The 25,259-nt window shown below is 61.3% G+C and overlaps 1 protein-coding gene and 1 long non-coding RNA gene across 10 annotated transcripts in view; one reads left to right on the top strand and one right to left on the bottom strand.

Moving 5' to 3' along the window:
• Window positions 1–1,315: 1,315 nt before the first annotated feature.
• On the bottom strand, window positions 1,316–13,523 carry LOC141277292 (uncharacterized). 6 transcript variants are annotated; one of them, XR_012328402.1, is made up of 4 exons: window positions 11,886–13,319; window positions 5,684–10,406; window positions 5,315–5,403; window positions 1,316–4,342 (listed from the first exon to the last, which is right to left on the bottom strand). It is a non-coding gene; the product is annotated as an uncharacterized lncRNA (long non-coding RNA). The 6 variants fall into 6 exon arrangements; XR_012328404.1 differs by having other exon boundaries at window positions 1,316–9,293; window positions 10,286–10,406; window positions 11,886–13,523; XR_012328403.1 differs by having other exon boundaries at window positions 1,316–8,845; window positions 9,041–10,406; window positions 11,886–13,511.
• A 134-nt stretch (window positions 13,524–13,657) lies between these two features.
• Window positions 13,658–25,259, top strand: part of PRDM16 (PR/SET domain 16) — a 323,088-nt gene continuing 311,486 nt past the window's right edge. For 2 of the 4 annotated variants that reach the window (XM_033844705.2, XM_073797183.1), the window contains exon 1: window positions 13,658–13,846. In XM_033844705.2, coding sequence (XP_033700596.1) covers window positions 13,810–13,846 — 37 coding nt within the window. In that variant the 5' untranslated portion in view covers window positions 13,658–13,809. The remainder of the gene's footprint in view (window positions 13,847–25,259) is intronic. The other 2 variants (XM_033844695.2, XM_073797187.1) reach the window with 2 other exon arrangements.

Below are 25,259 nucleotides of genomic sequence, written 5' to 3'. Positions count from 1 at the left end.
GGTGCTGTTCTCACATTTGCAGGTGAGGAAACTGAGACCCGAACAGGTCGCAGGGTGGGGAGGGGCAGCTCTCCCCAGAGCCTTCACTCCTGCCCCCTTCCCCCCTTCCCCCCACCCAAGGTTCGAAGCCCAGATGCCCCTCCCCCCATCTGAAACAACTGGGAAACTGAGTCACAAGCTCAGGGCGTGTCCCAGTCTTCCACACCCTGTTAGAAATGAGGCTCTGATTTCAAAATCAAGTTAATCTTTAGAAAATAAAGTTGTATTTAATGCCCCTCTCACACATGCGGTGAGGCAGCAGTACCGGCAGTGGGACCAGGAGAAGCTCCAGGATGTCTGCGCCGGCTCTCAGAGACAGATAGGATTTTGTTCTTAATTTTAAACATTGTAACAATTACACAACTAATATATACTGCCTGGAGAAGAATTAAAATGCACATAAGCATAACAGAAAAAAGTTATAATATCCTGAAATCCCATCACTCAGAGAAAACCGCTGTTAATATTTCAGTTGATGTCCCTGAAGGTCCCCCCACCCCAGGACATATCAGTGGAACCAACAGACTCCATGCATCAAGTCTTTTTTGCTGGAATGTGCTATGGGGGAGGCTCTGGGGAACTAACCCATCGGAACCCAGGAAAGCTTGCTTGGAGAGGCTGGACCCTGCAGAGCACCAGGCCCAGACCTAAGAATGGACACGGCTTCTCTAAGAGCCACAAAAGCCTCCGCTTAAGACAGCAGGTTAAACACACGTGACAGTCCTCTCGCTGCAAACACACTGCAACCACAATAAAGTGATGTTAAAAGACATACCCACGAGGTGGAGAGGACAGAGAAACCACAAATGTCTAAAAGCCGAACTGCATGGAGCCACGGTAACCGGGTCACTGACAAGAGACACAGCCCTCAATGGAGAGTGGAAATGCGAGATTTTACCAGTTAGGACAGAGAGCACCCCCAATCTCAGGACTGGCCATAAAAGCACCTCTAAAGGAGGGGTGCACAAATGGCTACGGTCAGGAAAGCGGACGTGAAAGGGGTTTGTGAGGAAGTTCGAGTCCTAGATCCCTTCCCCCTCCAGCCGCCCCTCCCCCATGTCAGGAAAGCCCCAAGTTCTATTCCCTGGAATGCAGGCAGCCTTACCCCTGTCTTCACCCCAACGTGGCCCCCAGAAGACTGGCAGCCATGCCCCTGCCTCAGTCACTGGGAATTAGATTGGTCCCTAAGGATGACGTCACCAAGTGTTCCCAGGACCACCCTTCTGTGAATCTCAAAGGCAACAGCCCCCCCCACCCCGCCCTCTCAGATCTTCCAACCAGCCCTGTACTACACCCTCTGGATCACGGGCAGACAGCCAAGGATCAGCAGATATTGGAGGAAAGGCAGAGACTGAAACAAGTAGTACAAAGCCATTAGGACGACACCTGGACCACATGGGCAGAAGAAGACTTCATGCTAACTATCAGTTTCCAAAGGCAAAGAACAGAGGAAACAGTGGAAAATCAGCAACACAGCGTTTCAAGAAACGTTCCTAGAGCTGGAGGACGTAAGCTTCCAGCTTGAAAGACCCCACCGTGGATGAAATCAGACGCTCGAGGTGCGTCATTGTGAAACAGAGGAACACTTGGGACAATGAGGAGAGTCTACGGATTCCAAAGACAAAAAAGCAAGTCACGTACAAAGTATAAGGAAACAGAATCTCCTTGGACTTCTCAACAGCTACCCTCGAAGCAAGAAGACAGTGGGGCAAAACTCTTAAAATTCTGGGTGAAAATCATCTCCAATCTAGAATTTTACACGCAGCCAGGCTAGCATTCCGGGTGGTGGAAGAATAACGGCATTTTCAGACACGTGAGGTCCTAAAAATGAAATGTATCTTCCAGTTTACCAGAAGTTACTGCAGGATGTGCTCCACAAATGTGAGAAAGTAAGCCAAGAAAATACAAGCACTAGGGAGCAGAAGATGCAAAGGCATTCCCTAGGGGATAACGACCAGACCTTCTAGGCTTGTGGCCATGGTGGGATGTCAAGGGCAACTGGTCCATCCATACTGGAGCAGAGTGAGTAGGAACCGGATGTGAGGACGGCCATGACCAACGTCCTCGCAGCCACTGTCCTCTGGATTAACTTGGGAGAGCCTGGCTCAGACGTTTATCTTGACCCAGCTTGTCTTCACCACAGATGGATGAGGTTCCTGTCCCCCCGTTTGAGTTTCCTGTGGTCGCTGTAATGTAGCCTGAAGTGGCACAGATTTACCATTTTACTAGTCTGCAGGTCGGAAGTCTGAAGTGAGTCTCACTGGGTGAAAATCAAAGTATCATTGGTCAGGCTGCTTTCTTTTCTGGAGGGTCTAGAATAGAGTTTCTTGCCTTTTCTGTCTTCTAGAGGCTGCCTGCTCTCCTTGGCTCCTGGCCCCTTCCGTATGCAAAGCCAGCAAAACCATCTGACTCTTTCTGCTTCCCTCTACCACATTTAAGGAGCCTGTGATGACGCTGGGCCCAGCCACGTAACCCAGGAGATGCTCTCCCTACCTCGAGGTCAGCTGATTAACCATCTTAATTCCAGCCACAGCCTCAGTCTGCGGCCTCCCCCAGCCCACTACCCCCTGATTGATTTCCTGTTCCTCTCCCTCCTTCCTTCTGCTCCAGCACTGGGTGCTTTTGCCTCTGGGCACTCCGCACTGGCTGTTCCCGTTGCCCAAATGCTGTTCCTCTTGATGTGCACATGGCACCCTTCTCACTCCCTCACATCCCTGCTCAAATGCCACCACCTCAGGGAAGTCTCCCCAGGCCTCCCTATTGAGAATTGCACACTCCTCAGCCCCAAACCCTCACCTCTCCTCTTTCCTTACTCTCACAGTAGTACAGCCTTCCACCCGCTGCATCTGGCTTATGGCTCCCTCCCCATGAGAAAGGGAGCTGGTGGGGGAGGGAGCCATGGGGCTATGGCTGCCCTGGTACGTAGCAGGTGCACAATGAACGTGTGTCCTTGAACGCATATATCACCCACACTGCGATCGCCGGGCACCTGACCTTGGTCAGCCTTAGTCTCCTGCTGGCTTCCAGCTGAGGGCTTCCTGTCCACGCCCAGGGGCTGGAGCCGCACGGTGGTCTGGCTCGTCTCTTGCAACCTCCACCTGCTGAGATGCCACTGCTGTTCCTTCCACAGGTGGGCAGCCACTGATCTGTGTTCTGTCCCTCTGGATGTGCCTAGTCGGGGCACTTTATATCAACAGCGTCATACAGTATGTGGCCTTTTGTGACTGCCTTCTCTCACTGAGCATCACGTTTTCAAGGGCCCTCCATGCTGTAACAGGGGTGAGGACTCCATTCCCGTCGCTGGCTGAGAAATATGTCACACTTTGGATTCACCACGTTTCACGCACCCACTACCGATGACTTTAATGTTCCTCACTCACTGCAATTTGAGGAAAAGCTTCTGTGGCCGGACTCACAGTTTCAGGATCTATATTACACGATAAAGCTGGAAGTCAAGTCAAGGAGATGGTTAACACAAAAACCTGGGGGTGGTTACCTCTGGGCTGGTGGGAAGGCGACACAGTTAGGGAAAGGGCGCTGCACGGAGAGCTGTGAAGAAAATGGTCACGTGCTTATGCTTCACCCAGGAGCTGGGGCCAGCGCTCACGTTACCCCCTGCAGGTCTACACGCGCCTCTTACACACTCATCCATCTGCACGCTCATCTCAAAACTGAAAAACCTTTAAGAGCATAAAGCTGTTGAAACATACACACTCAGTCGTGATTTTCAAGTAACCGATTTACTGAGATACAATTCACACAGCATGACGTTCCCTGTTTAAAGTGGGCTATCGAGTTCCAGAACATTTTCATCTTCCCGGAGGGAAACCCTGTGCTAAGGAAGCAGTCCCCCCCACATCCCTCTCCTCTGCCCTGGCAAACACTGGTCTCTTTTCTGTCTCTATGGATTTGCCCATCCTGGACACGTCCCATAGGTGGCATTGTACGGTATGTGGCCTGGTCTGACTAGCTTTATTCGGAGTCCGTGCCCATGGAGGTCTGCGTCAGGCCTTTGCTCCTTGCTGCGGCCGAACACGCCTCCGTAGTGCGGATGCGTCACTGGTGGTATTTTCACCTTCCTCATTCATTTCAATGTGATGGCTCTCATCCCAGGTGCTGGGAGACCCACAGGGCCCTCAGCTTCTGCTGGGGTCTGAACAAACCCTTCGGGAAGCTTTAATAGTCTTTCAACTCAGAACTTAGGTTTCCAAAACAAAGGCTTGAAATGCAGTCTGTGGCGTTGAAGCTGTGGCCACCTTTTACACCCACTTCTGCTGATCCAGGGAGAAACCTTTCTGATGTCCTGGGCACAGCGGAGAAAAGAGCAACGAGGATACCAGAGCGGCTCTTCTTATTTTGCAAAAAGCACACGCACAAAAGGAGAGTCCCTAGCTGTTGATTTGATTGGGAAGGCAGCCTTCAGCGCATGACATCATTGGGAGAACATAAATCTTGGTTTGCATGATTTATTTATGTTAAGAAACCCACATATGATGCTGAGTTTTCAATGGCTTTGTTTAAGTGATAGTTTTTCCTTTTTAGTGAAAGTTGGAGCGATGATAAACAGCTCCAGCTGTAAAAATTAAAGGCGGAGGTGAAGCCAAGGTGATTATTACACAAAAAATCTAAGTTTGCGGGGGGGGGGGGGGCACATTTGGCCCTTCTCTACTCTAAAATGAAAATTACCCTCTGCCACCATGTGCCGTGAACAATTACCTGCTGTTTATTAATTAACCTCTTTTAAAAGTGCCACATTTCCACTTGAAACTGTTATTTCTCTAATGTGAAAACTGGCTTATTCATGTTTATTAGAACAACCATGTCCCATGTGGTCCAGGCTCAGCGCACACTTAACTGACACATATATTTTCTCAAATGACACATTTCGTGATTGGAAATTTCTTCCTGGAAGCCCAGATCCTGAGCCTGACTTGCTTGAAATGTTAGCTCCAAACTGGGCACCCGAAGCCACTGGTCTACGCCCCGGGGACGGCCCCAGAATGGTCCTGGGATGCCACTGGGTGGCAGTCAGCCACTGGCCTGACTCCCCAGCGACAGCTGGACTCTGAGAAAATGCCAGCCCCAGTGGCTGAGTCTTTCTGGACACGGTCACTGTCAGGAGCACATGGTGACCCAGAGGCCAGAGCCCCCTCTGGAGCTCACAATCCTGGTACCACATGAAACCCAGGAAAGGTCCCGGATGAAGACCCCTCCCTCCACGGCGGTGTGTCCGTCTGTCCTCCGCAAACCCTGAAAACATCCTGCTGCGTGTCACCTGGAACAGGGATCTGTGTCCAGCAGGTGATTCCCACTGTCCCAGCTCTGTGGGAAGTCCTTGCACCTCTGAGCACCAGTTTCTCCTGACTGCGGTTCCACGGTGTGGGGTTATCGTGAGGGTCACACGCACGGTGATGCCGCCCGGGGATGGGAGTGAGCTGGGCGGCCACCAGCACCCTGCCTGGTACAGGCACCAGCACCACCCGGCTCCATCACTCCAGCACCACCCGGGCTCCATCACCCCAGGCCAGGGAACCCCATGGAGAGACCACATGTCGCCCGAGGATGCTCTTTCTGCCACTGTCCCCTGCCTCCATCATCCCACCGACCCCACCCCCCAGAGCAAGTGGGCTTCCCTTTTGCACACCCTGCGCCTTGCAGCCGGGGGCCTGGGTGGCTTGCTCACTGCTGCGTCGCCCCGGTCCCTCGGCACAGGCTGCTGGATGCAGGGCAGCCCTTTTTGGATCAGGACAGCGGAAGGACGGGGCACTGAGCACGGGGCTGCGCCGGCACTGCCACCCCCAGAAGGCTGCCCCCACCCCCTCGGTCTCCTGGGCTGAAATCAGCCTTCAGGTGTCCCAGGGTCACCTTCTGCTCACTCAGCCCCCTTCATTCGTTCATTCATTCGTTCACTGAGCTCCAAGCACACTCCCAGGTGTGGGCCAGGCACTGGGACCCTGGGGGGAGCGGGGGAGGGGAGGGTAAGATGCTCGGGAAGCTGCAGGTCTGCTGGAGGAACAGGCTTCACGTTCAGCCTGAGCCTCGACTGTAGCTCCAGGCGCACCAGCCCTACCAGAGCCTCTGGCCGTACATCGATGAACGGATGAATGACTATTAGGTCTGCACGCAGTCTGAGAGCCTTGGCCTCTCGGGGGGCAGGTGGCGACCTATAAGAAGCACTGAAGGCAGGTGCCAGGAGACCAGCTGGCCCTCGGACAGCCTCCCCTCTGACCAGACCAAGGTCAAGAGGGTGGGCCTGACTCTGGGAGTGTGTTCAGAGCTGCAGGGTGAGGGGGACCCACGGCTCCCGGGAGCCCCATCCTGAGTCCTGGCCCGATCTGCCCTCTGTGTCCAGCAAGGGAGCGAGGATCTGCCCTCCACGAATCCAGCTCAGAGCCCTGGGAGCAGGCCTTGGTGCTGAGAGAGGAGGGGTCAGAGGGTGCAGGGACTCCGGCCATTAGCAGTCCCCTCTCCAAGTGCTCAGGCGCTCCCAGGAGGTGCCAGGCCCCGCCCCTGCAGGCAGCTGTGCCCACAGCACCCCACACTGCACAGCAGGAAATTGGGGTGCCCAGGAGGCCGGTGGGGGCTGACCCAGAGTCCCAGGTGGCATGGGGAAGGAGCTGGCTCTAAGCTGAGCACCTCCTGCCCCCCCCCCCCAGCAGTCTGCTTGTCCTTCGGGGGGCAGGGGAGGCGTCCTGTGTTAGTGAGGGTGAGGGCAGTGCCCAGGCAATCCCTCTGCTGCCCCCCACGCGGCAAGGCACTCATCATAGTTCCACTGATATCATGGGGGGTGCCCCATGCGTGAGGGGCTGCTACCCTAGTCCCTCAGTCCTCAAGGAGGACGCCTGACCTGCTCGAGCTGCAGGCGCAGGGCCCTGTAGCATGTCTCTGCCATTCTGGCCACCGTTCCTTCCTTCACCGGGGAACCTCGTGCAGATTTGAGAAGGAGGACGGGCGACGGAGCCCCACTGCCCTCGCAGAAGGGAGAGAAGGTGGAGAAGCCCTGGCAGGGGCAGCGGAGCCCTGCTCGCTTCCTAGAGCCCCCGGGTCCTGCGCTTGGGCGCCAGGGGCAGAAGCAGCCAGCCCTGCCCCAGCGGACAGGAATCCCCAACTGATTCCATCAGCTTCGGGTCACTCAGCACAAGAGGTAATTTTTTTCCCTGCCTGGGGCGGTCCTGGTCTCTTCCGTTTTCTTGCCGGTTCAGAGAGCCGCCGGCGATTACTGGTTTAGTGGCAGGTCAAGGGGACCTGGGGAGGGTGTGTCCACTTGGCGCCCCCTGGCCACCCCCCCATCCTCCACTGGTCCTGCCCAGAAGCAGTGGGCAGCCTGGACGGTTTGAACAGGCCGTGCCCTTCCCCGAGCTCCCCTAGCTCCCTATTCCCTCCCTCATCACTAGCTGGGCTAGTTTAAGGTTGATCTCTAAGCCCTGGGTCACGCCCCAGGGCCCCGCCCAGAAGCCCGACACCCCGCGGCGTGGGGAGGGGGAGGGACGGGGTCAAATTCCCTTCTGCGAGCTCAGCTGGAATCAGGGCTTCTATCGCCTGTCCCCCTCCCCCGGCATCCCCAGCACCCACCCTCTGTGAGGTTTTGGGTGCCCGGTGGTACCACCCCGAGAGTTGGAGCCTGTTGTGTTAAACCTCCCTGCATCCGGGCCCCAAAGGAAACTGAGAGAACCGCCCAGGGCGAGGGAAACCCTGTCCAGGGACAGGGCGGAGACTGGAGACGCTTGGGCAACGAGAGGGACCCTGGCACCTCCGCCACCGCTCCGGGGAGAGGGGAGTTCTGGGGTGGGGGCGGGGGGAGAAAAGGGGGAGGGCAGCGATCGCTCAAGAGCAACCCTGGGCCCCTTCCAGTCTGGGCACGACCTCTGAGCCCCAAAAGGTGGGCAGCGCTGGGCCCCGCCGGGCGTTTTCCATCCTCCGCTCTCCCTGCCAATCCCACATCAACCCTGGGAGGGGCGCAGGAGTATTTTGCCCCATTGCACAGATGGGGAAACTGAGGCGTGAAGAAATCCTCCTCCACGGTTACGTCGGAAGGAGGCGGCAGGACCAAAGGCGAAATCTGGTTTACAGACTAACGGGGTCGCGGTGCAGGGGCAGGGACCAAGGTTCAGAGGACGCAGAGGAGAGGGCTTGGCAAACCGAGGTGTGGATGGGGGAGTCTGCTCGGCTCTGAGGCGTCTGGGGACGCGGAGGGCGGATTCCCGCCCAGAGGCTCCCGGGACTCGGACGCCCGGAAAGCGACGCGGCTCTCCGTTTTCGTTGTTGCCAGGGCCCTGCCTGCGCGCAGCCGGAACCTGGAGCAGAAGGCGGCGGCCGCGTCTACGCGGGCAGCGTTCCGTAGCGACCGCAGTGCCACCTCTGCGGGGCGGAGCTCTGCCCGCGCCGCAGGGCCAGGGCGCTGAGGGGAACGAAGTTGCTCCCCGCGTGCGCGGGCGGGCGGGCGGCCGGGGGTGCGGGCGGCGCGAGGGTCCTCTCTCCAGGCGGCGCGGGGTGAACGCGAGGCTCAGGACCCGCGCAAACTGGACGACGGAATTCTTAAGCGAGTTTTGAAAAGTTCTGGCATGGAGAGGGGAAGCGTGGGAAACCGATTCCGTTTATTGCGCTCGGCGGCCGAGGCCGGAGCCGGAGCCCGCGCGGTTGCTGGAGCCCGGGGACTTAGCCGCTGAGTCCCGCCCGCTTTGCGCGCTGCGGGGGAACGAGTCGCCAGGGACTTTCTGCGCTTCTTGGGGTGCTGGTTTGGGCCGAGATACTGGAGTCAACTCCCACCTGGCTCAAACGAGGGAGTTCAAGCTCACAGCCTCCATCTCTTAAATTAAAAAAAAAAGAAAACAAAACTCCTGATCACATCCCGCGGAAGCACGTGGCAGACCCCAGGTGCCCCTTACGGGCACCTGCGCTCCTGCAAGATGGTGGCCTGAGCCAGGACTCCAAGATCCCGGCAGAGGAATCACCGAAGCCCTCCCAAGAGGCTGCCCGTCTACAAGAGAGAGCGTCCTCCTGCCTGAGAAGGAAGCAGGCGTCTAAACATCTGGGTTTGTTCGCAATCAGCTCCATGGCTCACATTCCTGGGAAGTCTTGGTTGGGAGCGTCCCCAACCCTCTCTGCGACCCACTCCAGAACCAGGGACTGGGTGTGGGTGCCGGAAGGCCTCCGCTCGGAGCCGCCCCATAGCTTCTGAACTCGCTGGCCAGAAATCAGGTCCTGTGTGCTTCTGGCTTCTAAACTTACCTGGGTCACAGCGAGTGTCTCTGGGCCTGGGGTAGGAAGAGGGGCAAAAGGAGGTCTGAAATATTAACCCCAGGGTCCAGGGAGGCTCCTGTGGTCCCAGTCTGGGGCTGAGATGCGGTGCTGGGGCAGCACCCACCATGGGGCCAGTGTGGAGGCCCGGCTGGGGAGGAAAGGGCTCTGTGGGTTGCCTGTGCCCCCCACCCTATGCTGGACCAAACACTCTTCACCCCAGGCTGGAAGCCCTCTGCATTCAGTCCCCGACTGGGTCCCCTGCTGGCCACAGAGGCCATTTCCGCTTCCTTCTGTGTGCCGTGGGAACCATGCTGCTTGTCCCCAAGCATCCCGAGGGGTCTCCTGCTGCTGCTCAAGTGGGAGCCATTTCCACCTAGTGTGCGGCAGGATGTGCCCAGAGAGGGAGACCCCCATCTTGGCCTCACTCAGTGGCCCTAAGTCGGGGGTGGGGCGAGGACCGGTGGTTTGGACACCTCCCGGGGCGATTCCGGATCTCCTGAGAGGCGTCCCCGTGTAAACGAACGGAGCCTGCCTTTATTCTCTCAGCTACTCTTTTCTGAGCAGAAACTGGAGAGTGAACAGAACCTGACCGTCATCCGATGCAGCCAGGAGACTGAGTGCCTGGAGCCCAAGGGCGAGTTCGGTGAACACAGAGGGGAACGTGGAGGAAAGCAGCGGGAACCTAGCAGGGTCAGTGCGTCTGGCCCGTTGGCTGCCTGTTCCCACCCCGCAGCCACAGTGTGCAGAGGGGCTCCCTGGGCCTGAGGTCCTGGGCTGGGCCGCTGGACGGCTCTGACCCTGCACCTCCAGGCCCACAGATCTCACAACGTGGACCTCCTCTCCACAGGCACGGCCCCTTCCAGTTGGCATGGGGCCCCTTCCTCTAGCCCCGCAGTGTGGACGCTGGGAGTGTACTATACCCCAGTGTGGTTTACTACAAATGGGCTTCTTGGGAGCCCCGGGGCCCACAGTGAGGCTTACGATAGCCCTGCAGGACCAACTTCACCTGCTCTCTCCCAAGCCCAGCCTCTTCCCAAAGGAGTTCATTGGGTCTTGGGTCTCCAGCTGCACCTCCTTGCTTGCTGGTGAGGCTGGGAGTGTGCTGAGCTCTGGCCTGAAGCAGGATTCTAGGTTGCGGGAGAAGTTGGTGGTAAAAGTGCCCCCTCCCGTCCCCTAGACCGCAGCGTTGAAGTCTGTTCCCAAACTCCACAGGGTATAGAGCACATCGCTGTGGGTGACCCACACGCCACCAGCCTCGGACAGCCTGGCAGGGACAGAAGCCCCTGATGAGGGTACCAGGGACGGGCTGGGCGGCACTTGTGTGCTCCCACCCCAGTGCGGAGTCCCCAGGCCCCAGCTCTGGGCCGGCCACAAGAATTCCCCAAAGCTTAGCTCAGTTTGAAAACAGCCTTTAAACCTTTTAGTACCATTGAAATGAAAACTGCCTTATTCTGGCTGAGCCCCCCCGGCCCAACCTGTTTCCCCAAGTCTCTTCATGTCAGCGGTGGGGCAGGACACAGAGCGGGGCGCCCCGGAGGACCTGCCTCTGATTTTCCCTGCTCCACCCTTTTGCTCCTCAGGACTCTCCCTGAGGCCTGACCTGCTCCCCGTCAGGTCTAAGTCTCACCACGCGGGGGCAGGGCCTGGCCAGGCCGGGACCCAACCTTGGCCGGGGCCATGGCCTTGGGGACGCCTGCCCGGGCTTCTCAAGCTGATGTGGCTGGCACCCTGGGGGTGTCGGCACCTCGGCTGTCTCCCTTGGTCACTAGCTTACCCCTCCCCAGGCAGGCTCTGAGCTGTAGTTCTCCCCACCCTCCAGGGCCCTAGGGGACACGGGCAAGAGACAGCGCAGCGGGCCCTCTCCCCGGACGCCTGCCCGCCTCTCCTGGGCCCCGGCAAGGGTGCAGTCCCAGAGTCCGGAGGCTGCCCCACAATTTTAACCACCTCATGAGCTGAGGGAGGGAGCACAGAGAGGGCCTGAGTGAGCTGGGGCACCCCCAGAAGAGGCTGGGCCTTCCTGACCTCGGGTCCTGCCAGCTGCCACCCGGGTGGGAGAAGCCGTGCTAAGCTGGGGGTGGGGTGCGGAGGGGACCCCCTCTCTGCAGGTGGGAGGGCTTCACGGGAGCCACTGTATTCCCCCCAGGCCTCACACCTAACCTGGCTGGGAGAATCTGGGGTGCCGAGGCGGGAGGGAGACCCTGTGTCTGTGCTCTTCTGGCCAGCGCCCCAGCGCAGTTCTGCTCCCCGCTGGAGCCTGCCGTGGCTGGGCGAGGGAGACGGCTCCAGGGCGGGGGGCTCCAGCTCCAGAGCGGGGGGCTCCAGCTCCCTTCCTGCCTGTCCCAGCGACCCCCCCCACACACACCCTCAGCTTGAGAGGACTCTGAGCCCACGAGGACTTGCAGCCATGCCCTAGCCCCCCGTGGCGACTCTCCTCCAAGCCCCGGGGGCCTCTGAGCCTGGGGGTTCTCTGCCCAGTCCCAGAGGAAAGATGGTCAGGGTTCGGGAGGCGGCGAGGGGGAGGCGGCGAGCCACAGGCCCTTGGAGGGCTGCAGGCCAGGGGACTGAGCTGACGGTGAATTCGGGCCGCCACCGCAGGCAACACTCACCAAGGGCCGGAAACAACAGAGGCGGCGGTCAGTGGGCATCCCGGCCGGGCAGAGAGCGCCTTCTCCGTCCGGGTCAGCAAGCGAGCGGGCTCAAGCCTGGACACAACACCCCCCAGCAGTGGGGGCTCCGTCGGGGTTCGAATCCCGGCAGGGAAGCGGCTGAGGACGGCCGAGAGGCCAGGGTGGAAGGCTCAGCGTGCTGCCGCCGCTGGCTTTTGACAAGCCCGGCTCCGTCGGGCTTTCCTCTGGGGTAGCGTGGGCCATGCGCCCCTCGGCATCGGGGCGCCTCTGCTAGGACCCCGAGGTTTTGGGGGCAGCTCCTTGGACATTGCCAGTTCACCTCTTTTATGGCGAGGACGCGGGGTTCCGAATGTAGGTCCCAGCGGAGGCGCCACTGGTCTCACTGCACAACAAAGGGGAGGGGCACGGCCCGGAGCCCACCCAGGGCGGCAGAGACCCCGCACCGCGCACACGACCCCTCCCCGGCTCAGGGAGACTCTCTGGCAGCTGCAAGTCCCGCGGCCTGGCAGAACCCTGGTACTTGAAGGAGCGCGGGGGTCAGCGCCTCCGTTTGCTTCCAATTCTTTCTCGAATCCCAGACATACTCGAGTGAGCAGTTCTCAGCGTCCCCTCCAGGCCCCTGGGCCCGGAACACGCTGCCTGCGCCCAGCCTGCCCCTCCGCCGCCGCCCCTCCGAATTTGAGGGCTGTGGGGCAGAAGGAACGCCCAGTCGGCTCCCGCCCGCGCTCCGGCACCTGCTCCTTCGCTGGCTCTCCCGCCCGAGACGCACCTGGGCCGCGCAAGGGCAGGGGGACGTGTCCCCAGAGGCTCCGGTCGCTCGAGGTGGCCCAGCTCGGGCGCTCGCGCCGCTGGGTACTCACCTGGGGCCGCGGAGGCAGGAGAGAGCGGGCCCGCCCGAGGCGGCGAGGTGCAGGGCGCCCGGCGCTGGGACGGCTGCCCCGGCGCCGCCTCCCCAGTGCCCGGCGCGCTGCTCCCTACGGCTCCGTGCGGGACCGAGGGCGGCGGGTCCGAGTCCCGCCCGCCGGCCCGGGCAGTGGCGGAGCGCGGAGCTGGCGGCGCTGCCGCTGTTGTTTTTGAGCCGCGGAGCCCAAAGCTAGAGCGGTTGGGTGGGGGCGAAGGGGTGGGGGCGGGGTGGGGGCGGGGGCCGGGGAGGCCCGAGGGGGGCGGCGGGGCCCGAAGGGGGCTTCGAAGGAGCCGGGTTCGGGCGATCGCGGGCCAGGGGCAGGGGCGGAGGGGAGAGCCAGCAGGAAAGCGGGCTGGGGCGACGGTGAACGCAAAGCTTTTTAATTAGTAATAAAATGCAATAAGACGAAGCAGAACCAGCCAGACCCGCGTCCGAACTGTCGGCGCGTTTGCCCCCATATCCAAGGAAGTCTCGAGGACAAACGCCGCCGCCACTCCATCTTCGGCCCCAGCTGGGGCGGGAGCAGCAGCGCGACGCGACTCAGGGGAAGGGGGGGGTCGAATAGTCACCTCGCCTCCGGGGCCACCTGGGTCCTTTTAAAGTGTCCGGGGTGCGGGCCCCGGGCGGGAGCGCCGAGCACGGAATGTTTTCTTAAAGGGCCAGTTCCGAGCTGCGCTGAAAGGGGAGGGGGGAGGGAGGGGGGAGGGAGGGGGAGGAAGGGGGAGGGAGGGGAGGGGGGAGAGAGATAAGTGAGGTGAAGACCAGGAAGGCCGAGGAGAGCCCCCCAATCCCGCGCCGAGGAGGCGGCGGCGGCGGCGGCGCGACGATGAGGATGATGAATACATTGCAAAGTTTTTTTGGCCCCGGCGAGGGGTGTCAGATTGAGTGCTCTGTGCGCATGTGCGAAGGTGTCCAAACTGACAATGCTGGGGAGATGAAGATAGTGTGTAGCTGCTTCTGGACTCAAGGAGGAGGAGAGAGATTCCGCGAGCCGACACCATGCGATCCAAGGCGAGGGCGAGGAAGCTAGCCAAAAGTAAGTCTCCCGCGCTCGGCCGCGCCGCGCCGCCGGGCCCGGGCCGCGGGGCCGGGGCGCCCGGGCCAGGGGTGCGCGTCGGGGCGCGGCCGGCGCGCCTCAGGCTCTCGGCCCCCGGATCGGCCGCGCGGCCCGGGGGCTGCTCCGCCTCCCGCGCTCCGGGGCGGCCGGGCTCGGCGCGGAGGCTCGGGGCGCCCGGGCCGCGCGCTCCCCGAAGGCGCCGGCCCCCTCCTCGCCGAACCCCCTCCCCCCCCCAGTGTCAAGCGCTCGGGCCCGGGAACCCGAGGCGCGCGGTGGGGGCCGGGGAGGGGGGCGGAGGGGGAGGGCTGGGGGTGGAGGGGAGCGAAAAGCGAAAGTTAGCGAAAAGTTGACGAAAGGGGAGAGCAACTTTTTCCTCCTCGCTCGCTCTCTCCCTCTCTCTCCGAGTGGCTCTCAGTCCTGGTCAAATCATATTCCGGGCTTTTGAAATAGTGGGCGCTAGAGCACCGCCTTTGGCGTCCGCCAGCCGGGCGCAGAGGAGGGAGACCCCGAGCCGGGGAGGGGGCGCAGGAGGGGGCGCGGGCCGGCGCCCACCCGGTTCCTCGGGCGCAAGGGCAGGGGTGGCGACGGCAGGACAGCCACAGCCACTGGGGGAGCAAAATGGAGGCGTTTTCCTGGGCTTGGAACTATGGTCGTGAAGTTTATTCCCAACTGGTGCCCCGCGCGGTGGCGGGCGCTCCTGCGCGACTCCGGCAGCCCGCGCGGCCGCCCCGGCGCCGGTGCTCCCGGCAGGAGAGTTCCCACTGGGCCGCCTTCCTCCCCGCCGCCGCCGCCGACCTCGGCCCCGCTCGGACCCTCCCGCGCCCGTTCGCCTGGCACCGCCCCGAGGCCCGGCGGGGACAGAGCTGCCCCCGGCGAGACTGCCCGGTCCCCGGTCTTACTTTCTCTTTCGCTCCGTCTCGGGCCGAGCCCAGGGCTCCGCGCGCGCAGCCCGCCGCCAGCCCGGTCCTCGCCGCCGGCCTGGTGCGCTCGCCGCCCGCCCCACAGACCGCCGCCGCGCCTGGGGCCATCCGCGCGCCCTCCGCGCCCCGGCCGCCGGCGCCATCCGGTGCCAGGCCCGCGGGCCCGGGGCTGCGGCCCGAGAGGCGGGCAGGTGGGGGCGGCGGCGCCGCGGCCCGGCGAGCGCGGCTCCCGAAGCCCGGCCGCGGCCCGGCTGCAGCGAAGCGGCGAGCGCCGTCCCGAGCGTTCTCGGCTCCTCCAGCTCTCGCCGCCCCCTCCTCCGCGGCCGCCCGCCCACCCGCAGAAGGGGCGCCTGGCCTGCTCCCCTGGGGAATCCCTGCCGGACCACCAGGCCGATCGGTCCGGTCCTCCTGGGCCCGACCCTGCCCGTCCGGGCCTCGCAGCACGCAGGGCCGAGCCCCCAAGCGTGAGCCCGGGGGGCGCGAAACTCGCGGCACTTTTCCGAAGAAGTCCTACCCTCTCGGTTCGGTGCTCGGCAGAGGCTCAGCCGCACCGCCCCCTCCCCCCGAGTCGTAGGCCTCGCGTCGGGCCCGCGGGGGAAAAGCAGCTCCCAGCTTCCGCAGGACGACCCTGGACTCCGCCCGCAGCCGCTCGGGGCCCCTCGTTGAAGCGCCCGTTTCCAGCCGGTCTCCTCTGCCCAGGGCTCGTGGCTTCGGCCTCCCCGGCCTCCCGTGACCTCTGGCCCCTCTTGGTGCGAACAAGGCCCCGCGTTCGGTGGCTTGCGCGCGTGCTATCTGCCCGCCGGCGGGCGCGCGGAGTATGCGTGTTCGTGTGCGTGTCAGGGTCTGTTTGTGCACCGCGGATCTCCTCAGTGGCTCGGCTCCCCGGCGGCAGGCTGCCCGGGTCAGGCTCTCCCGAGGAAGGGCCCGAAGCTGGAGCGAGAAAGTGGAAAGCGGCCGAATTCTCGCCGGGCCTTCGCTGCAAGCGAGAGGCCGGCTCAGGGTGCTCGGCGCGGCCGCGGAAACTTGTGAGCGTCCCACGCCCGCCGGCTGCCCGTCTGGCCCTCAGCTCTCTGTGTACTCCACGCCAGCCAGGTGGGGAAGGTTCCCGGCCCGGCTCTGCCTACGGCCTTAGAATGGGTGCCTGGCAGCGACCTGCAGCCCGGCTCAGAGGTGGGAGAACTGGACCCAAGGGTAGGGCAGAGCACAGGGTTTCTTTTCCTGGGAGTCCTTATTGAGAAAAAGCCGGCGCGGAGCAGGGCTGTCAGGCCCAGACCCAGCTGGAGCCACACTGGAGTGAGCTGTGGGAACCCCTCCTGCCTGTGCTCCACAGCCAGGACAGCTGCCCCCAGCCCTCCCCAAAAAGGTGGCCCAGGCAGGCACGGGACCTCGCTGCCTGCCCGACACAGATCACTGGATCCACTGAGAAATTTCATTTCTTTGGACAATATTTTAAGCAGATGTGGGCGTCCCGAGGGGCCTGACTCCATTACCTGAATCCGAGGCAGTGGGGCAGACCCAGTGCCACCAACAGAACCTCTCCCTCCAAGCCACATCTCGGCCAGGGTCAGGGGGCTGGGAGCAGGGAAGAGGTCATGGTTCCGAGGCCAGTGTGCGGGACTGAGTTGTGCCTGCAGCCGTGTGCCAGGCATGGAGGGACAGCCAGGTCGGGGCTGGGGTGTGACCCCCCCATCCAGAGCTTGGGGGGCTGCCCTAGAGGGTGCATCTGGGGCTCTAATTTTGTTTGTGTTTCCCCAGGACCCCACTCCAGGGGGTCTCTCCCGCTGGGTCTGCGTGCTGGCTGAGTTGGTAGCAACTTTGGGGCCCACACTGGGGGCTGTGAGTTGAGCTTGTAAGGTCAGAGGACACTGGGGCACTCAGGCCAGGGCTGCAGGTCAGCTGCTGGGAAGCCCTCCGTCTCAAGCTGGGCCTGGGAAGCCTGAGCGGGGTGAGGACAGGTCGGGGCCAGGGTCCCCTCACACACGGCTAGGCTTTGCTGGCCGGTGGGGAAACGGGGCCGTCCCTGCCCACACTTAAAAATGAAATGCCATACAAAAGCTTCGTGTTTCTGCCGCTGTTGGGAGCCAGGTGGGCAGGTAGGGACCCAGTGGGAGGAAGGATGTGGCCCCGAAACAGCATCCAGCCAGGGCCCTCCTGGAAGGGCCCGTGAGGCCTGATCCCCGTGGAGGTGACAGACCCCAGAGTCCGAGACACTGCATATTGCAGGCCCGGGAAGAGTCTCCTCCAGACAGCTGCTGACTGCCACCTAGCCCCTGGGGTGTGGGTGAGGGCACTGCCTCTGCTGGATGAAGGCTCCGTGCGCCTCCCTGGAGACTGATGTGTGTGACAGGGTGGGGGGAGCCTGGCTGTAGGCTGAGCTGCCAGCCGGTTCCTTCTCCCCGGCAGAAACAGGCCAGGCTGCAGCTCTGCTGGGCCCAGCCTTCTCCCACCCTCGGGGGTGGGGGAGGGCGGAGGCCTGCCTCTTCCACTCGTCCTCTCCCAGGAGCCGGACAGCAGCCTCCCATCTGGACGCCTGGTAGGGCAGCAGCGCCAGGAAATGTCCAGCGGGAGTCTGGCGGCTTACCCCGCTTCGGGCGAAAACGCGGAGGCTGCGGTGGAGGGGCGGGGTGCGGGGCTGGCGGCCAAGGCCAGGTGCCCTGCGGCGGTGCGCTGATGGCCCGAAGGCTCTGGCTTGCCGGGGGGGCCCCGCGGGCGTGCCAGGGTGCCGAGGCCCCCCTGGAGGGGAGATCCCTGTTCGTGGAGTGACCTCCCGACGGGCTCCCTGGGGGAAGGGCACCCGCTCTGCCCTGGGGTCCCCAGTCACCCTGCGCCGCTCAGGGCCGCCCCGCTGCTCCCGTTGGCTGCTGTCGTGGTGCAGGTGCGGGCCGGTCCTCCTCCACCCTCCCCGCCCGCGGCCCCCTACGCACCGGGCGTCTCCCTTCTGGGCAGAGCTCAGGGCAGGGGACCCAGTCCCTCGTTTCTGTTGAGAGGCCTGGTGCGGGCGGAGAGGCCGGCCCGGGGGTCCCATCAACCAACCCCTGGGGGAGGCGCGCCAGCTCGCTGGGCCGCCGCCGTGGGCGCGATTAGCCCCCTGTTTTATTCAATTAGGAGGCAATTAGGGATCCTTGGGGGCTGGGCTGGTAATTAAGGTGACCTATAATTAGAGTTTCAACAAAAATTGTCCAGGATTAAAAATCTTGTGAATAATTTCGTTTAAAAATTTCAAATAGCGTTAAATACAATTTATCAGGTTTTGAATCAAACCCGTGTAACAAGTCTTGGACGCTGCAGCTCACGTAGCCGGCGCAGGAGGACTCTAGGAACAGCCTGGGCGCCGTCCCCGCGCGCGGCGGGCAAGAAACTTCTCGAGGTGGAGGGAGCCGGCCCGGCCTAACTGCGGGCGCGGACTCAGGCTGCCCGGGGCTCCAGACGCGCCGGGCCGGGCCGGGGGTCCCCAGGCTGAGCGGATGGTCGCCGCGGCCCGAGGTTCTCTGCGCACAAAGTCGCGGCAACTACGGCGCGGCGCGAGGAGCGCCCGCGTCTACACCGCGCAGCGGGTCGGTGGCGGTGGCCTCGCCGAGCCCCTGGTCTCAGCCCAGACCTCCTCCTCCAGGACCGCAGTCTGGGCCCAGGGGTCCCCGCCTCCCTGGGCTTCCTGGAACGAGGAGGGCGGGCTCCTCAGCCCTCCCGACTGCTGACCCTCGCTCAGACTCCGCGGGCTGCAGGCCGTGTGCGGTTCCAAGTCGCTTCGCGGACCTGGGCCGGGAGAGATGCGGCAGCGGGCCCGGAAGGCTGGGTCTAAGTCGGGCCGGTGCGGGAAAACCGAGGCGGGGGTGGGCGTTCGGCTTCCCAGGAACGAGCCCTGCCTTTCGCCGAACTTGCCGCTGGGGTCCGTGCACTCTGGCACGCACCTGCGGGGAGACCCGAGCGGGCTGCAGCCTGAGCCGCCGCCCATGTTTCCGTGCCGCTGCAGCCTCCGGGCGACGGTCCCGTAAAGGTGTTCACGGTCCGCTTGGGAGGCATGACCCACCCCGTTCACTGACCCTGAGGAGGACAAAGCGTGGCTAGCCGGCGCCACTTTTCTGGGTAAGAAACCCAGGGCACAGAGAGGTCAAATAACCCGACAAGATCACACAGCAAGTTAATGGTGAAACTGAATGTTCTTTGAAGCCCTCCAGGGTTTCTTATTTAGCACCCCGCCCCCCACCAGGGCACTGCAGGCTGCAGTTAATTCCGAGGATTTTATTTTATTTTATTTTATTTAATGTGTCAGGTTTTAAGCATTTTCCCGGGGCCAACGGTCAGCTTGTGACAGGTCTGTTCTTAAAAAGCAAGTAAGACATCCATGTGCTTACAGCTTGTGAATGCAACTGGGTGCCTTGTGCACTCGCCTGCTTCAGACTGGTTTCTTTCTCCGCCCGGGACTGGACTCTTCCACTCTGCTCTCCCCACGCAGGCTGGGCAGAGGCCTTGCTAGGGTCTCCAGCCCCTGGCTCTGGGTGTCCTCTCCCAAGGACAGGTGCAGGAGAGCTGGAGTGTTGACCAGGGGTTGGCCTCGTCTGCACCCCACTTACTGCCTTTCCCTTGAGCCAACGCCAGAGGTGTAGGACCTGCTGGCTCCCCCCTCGCGCCCCTACCCCCACCCCCACCGCAAATCTGGAGGGAAATAATCCTCCCCCCTCCCCCCCAGGCAATCGGGGAGAGGAGGAACTGTGGCCGTGGACCTGACCCGCAGGGACGGGGGAGCCGGTGGCTGCAGTTTCAGGTCCAGCCCGGAATCGGCCGCTGTTCCTCAAGTCTGGGCACCTCACAAGCTCCAGCCAGGGCCACGGTGGCCGTTCCAGGCCGGACAGTGCTCCCAAGCTCCCAGGGCAAGGGGGGTGGCCGCTTCTGCTCTGACCACTCTCCTCTCTCCGGCTTTCACCAATCCTCCTCGGTCTGAAGGCGCTCTGGCCAGGCCTGCGGCCTCTCCCTGGACTCCGGGGAACAATGCCCTGGGGCCGCAGATAGGAGTGTGCTGGCCCGAGGTACATATTTGTTTAATAGTTAACATTCTGCGGGAAAAAAAAGGAAGAAAGTCAGATTCTGGTGAAGGCTTTGCTTATTTTATATCCACCATAACTATTTCTGTCCATGAAAATTGGCTTAATTATATCAATGGAATGTTTCTTTTTCAATTCTGTATGCAATTAGTCCATCTTGCCGGCTGCAATTTATTTTAATAAAAAAATAAACCAGTGGTGTGTTCAGTTCCTCGTCCCCTGGGGACAAATGCGATTGGTGTGTTTAATTTCATTAACTACAATGCGGCCTACTGGAAAAATGTATAAAATCAGCTTTCTACAGCTTAAACGCTGGCATTTGAAACAAATCATTATTGCATTAGCTGTCACACTGGTAATTCTAGAATCGAAGGAAAAAAATATATTATGGTTGTTTTTATAACCCTTTGCAAATGCACTGTTAAAATAATTTATAATCATTTTAAAACATGGCTGGGTCCTGGTGAATATTTTATCTCCTCCAAATAAGGCTCCACATTACCCCGTGCACATTTTCCATCTGACGCGTGTGCCATTCTCAACCCCAACCAAACACGCATCTTTCAGGGTGGAGACGGTGGAGCCTATATTTAAACAAATCTGACGAGCGCTGGGTCCCTTTTTCATTCTGACCTGACCCTGCCCTTGAGGTGGAGTGGTTGACGCAGCAAGAGGCTCATCTAAAATTCGCCTCGGGGCAGAGGGGACCCCAAGATGCTGCAGAGCCCTTAGCGTACCCAGCCTTCCCCTCCGGGCCCCCCAGGTGGGAGGAGAGGCCCACAAACAGGCTCTACAGGCATGGGAGCAAAGCCACTCCGTGGACGGTGTTCGCGGGCTCCAACTTGGGGAAGTGCTCTGCTCATCTCCGAAGAGATAACTGGTCACCCCGAACACCCACTTTCTGAACCTGACGTGAGGATTCTGCAGAATGAACTCGGTTAGGAAATTCACCAGACTTGTGCCGCTTCTCAGCAGGTCACCAATTTCCAGGAAGGTGTGTGCCTTTGGTCTGCACCCCATCCAGCATGGGGTGCGTTAGGGGGTGATCCCCAGTGTGTGCGTGTTGGGAGCCGAGTTGCCCACGCGAGCCCTGGCCCAGCCCGAGCTGCTCTGCAGTTATGAGGCCGGTGGTGGAGGACGCTTGCTCCTCCCTCCCGCAGGTACGTGGCTGGAGATGCTTAGGTGCATCTGTGGGGGAGGATGTGGGCACAGTGCAGGGCTCCTCTGACCAGCCGCCTCCTGGTTCTGAGATGCTTTTCGAGGAGACCTGAGTCGTGCTCCAAAGCCTCTGCTTCCCCGGCATGGGGGTGGGGAGGGGCAGGACACACCGGCTCAGCCTGCGTGCCCACTGTCACTGTCCCTGTGCCGGCGCCGTGGGCTTCCTCTGGGGGCCTGTCTCCCTCCCAGCCCCAGGCAATGCCAAGGGGAATTAACAGGAAGGAAAGACCCCAGGCGGCTCGGTTTGAAGCCAGGCACCAGGGCTGCTGTCCCGCTGATGTGGGAGGAGACGGGTTCCCGGGACGCATGCAGGGGTTTCCTAGGAAGGTTCCAGAAACATACTTGGGCACTTCTGGCCACGTTAAGAGCTATCACCCTGCCCTTTAGCCTCCTGACTCCCCTGGATGGATTTAGGGAGATTTGATTTTTGACGTACAATTTATATTCCGTAATGAATTTTGATGTGGGGTGATGGAGAGGCATGGGGGAGACCCCGGCACCTCCTCTTTGGGTCTGAAGCCCCCTCCTGTTTCTCATGGCCGTGGCTGGAGGGCCAGGGCCGGGAGGGCCCAGGCTGGATCTCCCGAGACCCCCGGCTCTGGGGACCAGGCCGAGTCACCGTGACTCCACGAGCCCAGGGCGGTCGTCAGGCGTGAGGTCTGCTTTCTTTTCAGGCTCTGCCGAGTTGAGAAATGAGTGGCTTTGTCCACTTTCCTACTTTAGAAGGAATAACAGAGCTGGACGCTTGGTGCAAATACCGAGGCTCTGCCCTTCGGCCCCGTGAGTGCTGCCCCTGAGGCTGCAGGGGGACCGCACCCCAGAGTCGGCCCTGAGGGACGGGCTCGGCAGGATGGAGTTCTTAGTCCCCGGAGCCCGCACTCCGTCCACTCGACTCTGGGCTGGGCTGTGCCCCCTCCCGACCGCCACGCCTGCCTCGGCTCAGGACCACCAGCCCCCGCCTTTGAAGCCGGTGAAGGGGGGCCGTCCTGGAGGGTGAAAGTGAGTTGTGACTCGGTCAGAGGGGCTGCAGGGTGTGGACGCCTGGGTATCTTGCGCCTTGTGTGCTTCGTCTCTGGCTGCAGGCAGGCATGACCACACAGAAGGTTCTGGAAGGGTCCATGGCATTCGGGGAGGTGATTCTGCCTGGAGGCGAGGGTCCTCGGGCGGGGTGGGGCTGAGTCGGGACACCGCTCTCCAGGCAGACAGACAGTCAGGACCGAGTGTCACTTTTACCTCCCGGGCCTGGTTGGGAAGATGCTTTGTTGGTCCACGGCCACCTGCCTCCGTGGGGGCCATTCGGGGCCGCAGCAAAGCATCCGCTTTGATACTTCGATTCCGGCCGCCCAGTTCAGCCGGGACATAAAGCACACACGGTCCTTAGCTGGTGATTTTATCTTCCAACCGGGGAGCACAGGTGCTGGGGTGTGTTGGGCCCCTCCCTCCAGCCGCCTTCCCGGCCCCTCAGCCACGCTAAGCCTTTTCCATCCTCACATCTGCCTTCGGGGTTCCAACAGCTGGTGGCATCTGCCGGCTCTTTTCTCGTCAGACGCCTCCCACGTCCTGCAGGCTCAGGTCTTCTATTTGTTTTGGCTGCTCTGTTCCATCCGTCCATTCATCCCTGAACGTTGTCCGTGGGCCTACTGTGTGCCGGGCTCTGAGACGTGCCTGAGGGTCCCGGGCAGCTGCGGGATGCTTGCCCGGGGCGACCCACCTGGAGGATGATGTGGTGATGTCCCCGCGCCCTGGGCAGTGTGATGAGTCTGGGCAGGCACAGGTGCCCACCTGACTCTTGGCCCTCACCGGCCAGCAGGTCCTTGTGTGGGGGCTGGGCTTCTGTGTTCAAACTGTTCGGAAGGGGAGCGAGCCAGCAGGCTGCCCCCAGCTCAGCACATCTGGAGGCCCCAAGCTCTCTCGGGCCTCCCGAGCCCTGGCTCTGTGCTGATGGAGGGGTGGCGGAACTCCCAACCAACTTCTCTAGTTCAAGTTAGAAAGGCCAGAAGGAGAGGGAGGGAGGGAGGGAGGGATGCCAGAGAGGAGGTTTCCTAGCTGTCGTTGCTTCCGTGAGCCCCCCGGCCCTTAAATTCAGTGGCTCACATGAAATTTGTGTAGTGCTTCACCAGTACCAGTGGCAGGCAGGGCACCTCCAGCATTTCAGCACAGGAGGGAAATGCCTGGGTCAAGCAATGACGGATGGGAACTGAACAGGACCGGGAACCTTTCCTGGGACACAGCTTAGTTCCGTATCTGCGTTCAGGTGCTGGCAGTCAACGTTATGCTGAGATATGGATTCATATAACAGTCTCCCATCTAAGCTGCTCTGTCTAGCTGCTTCTCAGAGGGGAAGGGGCGGGCACTTAAAAACGCTCAGACATTTGTATCTGCTCAATGGGCTGTAACAGCCTCTTCAGAGATGCCTGGTCACCTCGTCCTTAAAACGTTGAAACAAAGACTGAAAACCACGCTCACTGGGGGAGCCCGGAGTGCTGACCGCAGGAGAGCCCTGGGGTCCCTCCTCCCTCCCTGGCGCAGATGAGCCGGGGCCCCTGTTGCTCCCTGGCACTGTTTTGCCCTCAGGTGACGCTTCCTTGGGAAGGTTCAGAGTGAGGCCATGTCCCTAGAATTTATATTTTTGCCACGGAGACCGCTTCCGCCCTTGGTTCCGGGAAGGCGAGAGGATGAGGTCCTCACTGTGTTGGAATGAGCGTCACCGGCCTGTGCTGACCCGACAGCCTTTCCCAGCCCCCAGGTTCAGACGTGGCTATGGGGCACCCCTCTCCCCACGCGTCGCCCTGCTGCTGTCAGGGTTAGATCGAGGTGGGGTCCTGAGTACCATTTCTGCGGTGTCAGTGAGGAGAAGAACGCCAGGCTGCCTGAAGGCCCCCGGGGTCCCTTTCGGGAGGGAGCTCGTGACACAGAGAACGTGGACTGCTCGGTAAACATCGAACTGCTTGGGGCTGCAGCAAACAGCGTGGGGCACGGGCTGTGCCACCTTCCTCTTCGCTGCCACCTGCTCGTCCCGAGATGCCTTCCTGGGAAGCCGGCCTTCTTCGCAAATCACTCTCAGCTCATTCTTGGAAAAGCCAGTGCATTCTTGAACTGCCTGAAAGCCGGGGAGCATTTTGTTGGCCAGAACTGATGCAGCTCGAGGGAGACGCGGCCCCTGACATACACCCTTCATCTGGACAATGTGCCGAGGTGGTCTCTGGGGAGCGTGCGGACACATCCACGTGTGTGCTGTGCGTGCACACGTATGCGGGCACTCCCGGGCAAGCCTGGGTCTGCTGTCTGAATGAGACGCACCCTCAGGCCGTTCTTTTTTGTCAGCTGTGCTGCACCTCCCTGCCCACTTGTGCTCTGCAAAGACCCCCTCGCTCTCTCTGTCCTCCGACGCCACTTAGCTCCCCGCGGCGTCTGGAACGGGGGCTGCGGCAGCCGGGCCTCCCGGCCCAGAGCCGTTTGAAGCTGGTTGTAGCGAGAGCAGAGACGGGAGAAGTTCAGAGGTGCAGAGAGGCCGACGTGTGAGCACTTTCCTGCAGTTTATAACCCCTGAGCAGAAACAAAGAGGAGAGGGGGCTGTTTAGATCATCCCGGGCCCTCACGCTCACATTAGAAAAATTAGGCCCTCTTGAAAAATTACAGAATTATGCTGCCAGTGTCAGGTTCCGAGATAATGATGTGTCTGTGTGCGAAAATATTAAATTGCAATAACACGCCCGTGAGTACCTCTCTGAATAGGGTATTCAGTTCCCAGCTTGGGCTGAACGTAAAGCTTGTGACTGACAGAATACAAATGGTGTCATAAAACGTGGGGGGGCGGTCACAGCCGGGCTCCGTCTTCCTGATCGGCTTCTCTATCTCGGCCCATCCAGCCATCCTTTCCTTTAACGAACCAGCCCAACGATGTGGCTAATTATTTATTTATCACGTTAGCAGGAGGAAAAGCTATCAGAGACAGATCAATTTTTCCCTGGAAGTGATTTGACGTGACTTTAAAAATAAGCCCCACGACAGGATGCCGGGCGCGCTCCTCCGCCCTCCCAAAGTCCGTGCCGTCCACCGCACCGATGTCGGTTGTGAAAGCATCCACCGGCCGCTCCTCCCGCGGAGCCGAGGCAGCCTTGAACCAGCCCAGTGCCCTTTCCGACCAGGGGGCTTCTCACAGGTTTCCGGCCAGGGGAACCGGGGTCCCTGTCTTCTTCTGTGCGAATGAAATCA

Source organism: Tursiops truncatus, chromosome 1 (assembly GCF_011762595.2).
Source record: "Tursiops truncatus isolate mTurTru1 chromosome 1, mTurTru1.mat.Y, whole genome shotgun sequence".
Classification (NCBI taxonomy): domain Eukaryota; kingdom Metazoa; phylum Chordata; class Mammalia; order Artiodactyla; family Delphinidae; genus Tursiops; species Tursiops truncatus.
This window is presented reverse-complemented; position numbering and strand designations above follow the sequence as displayed.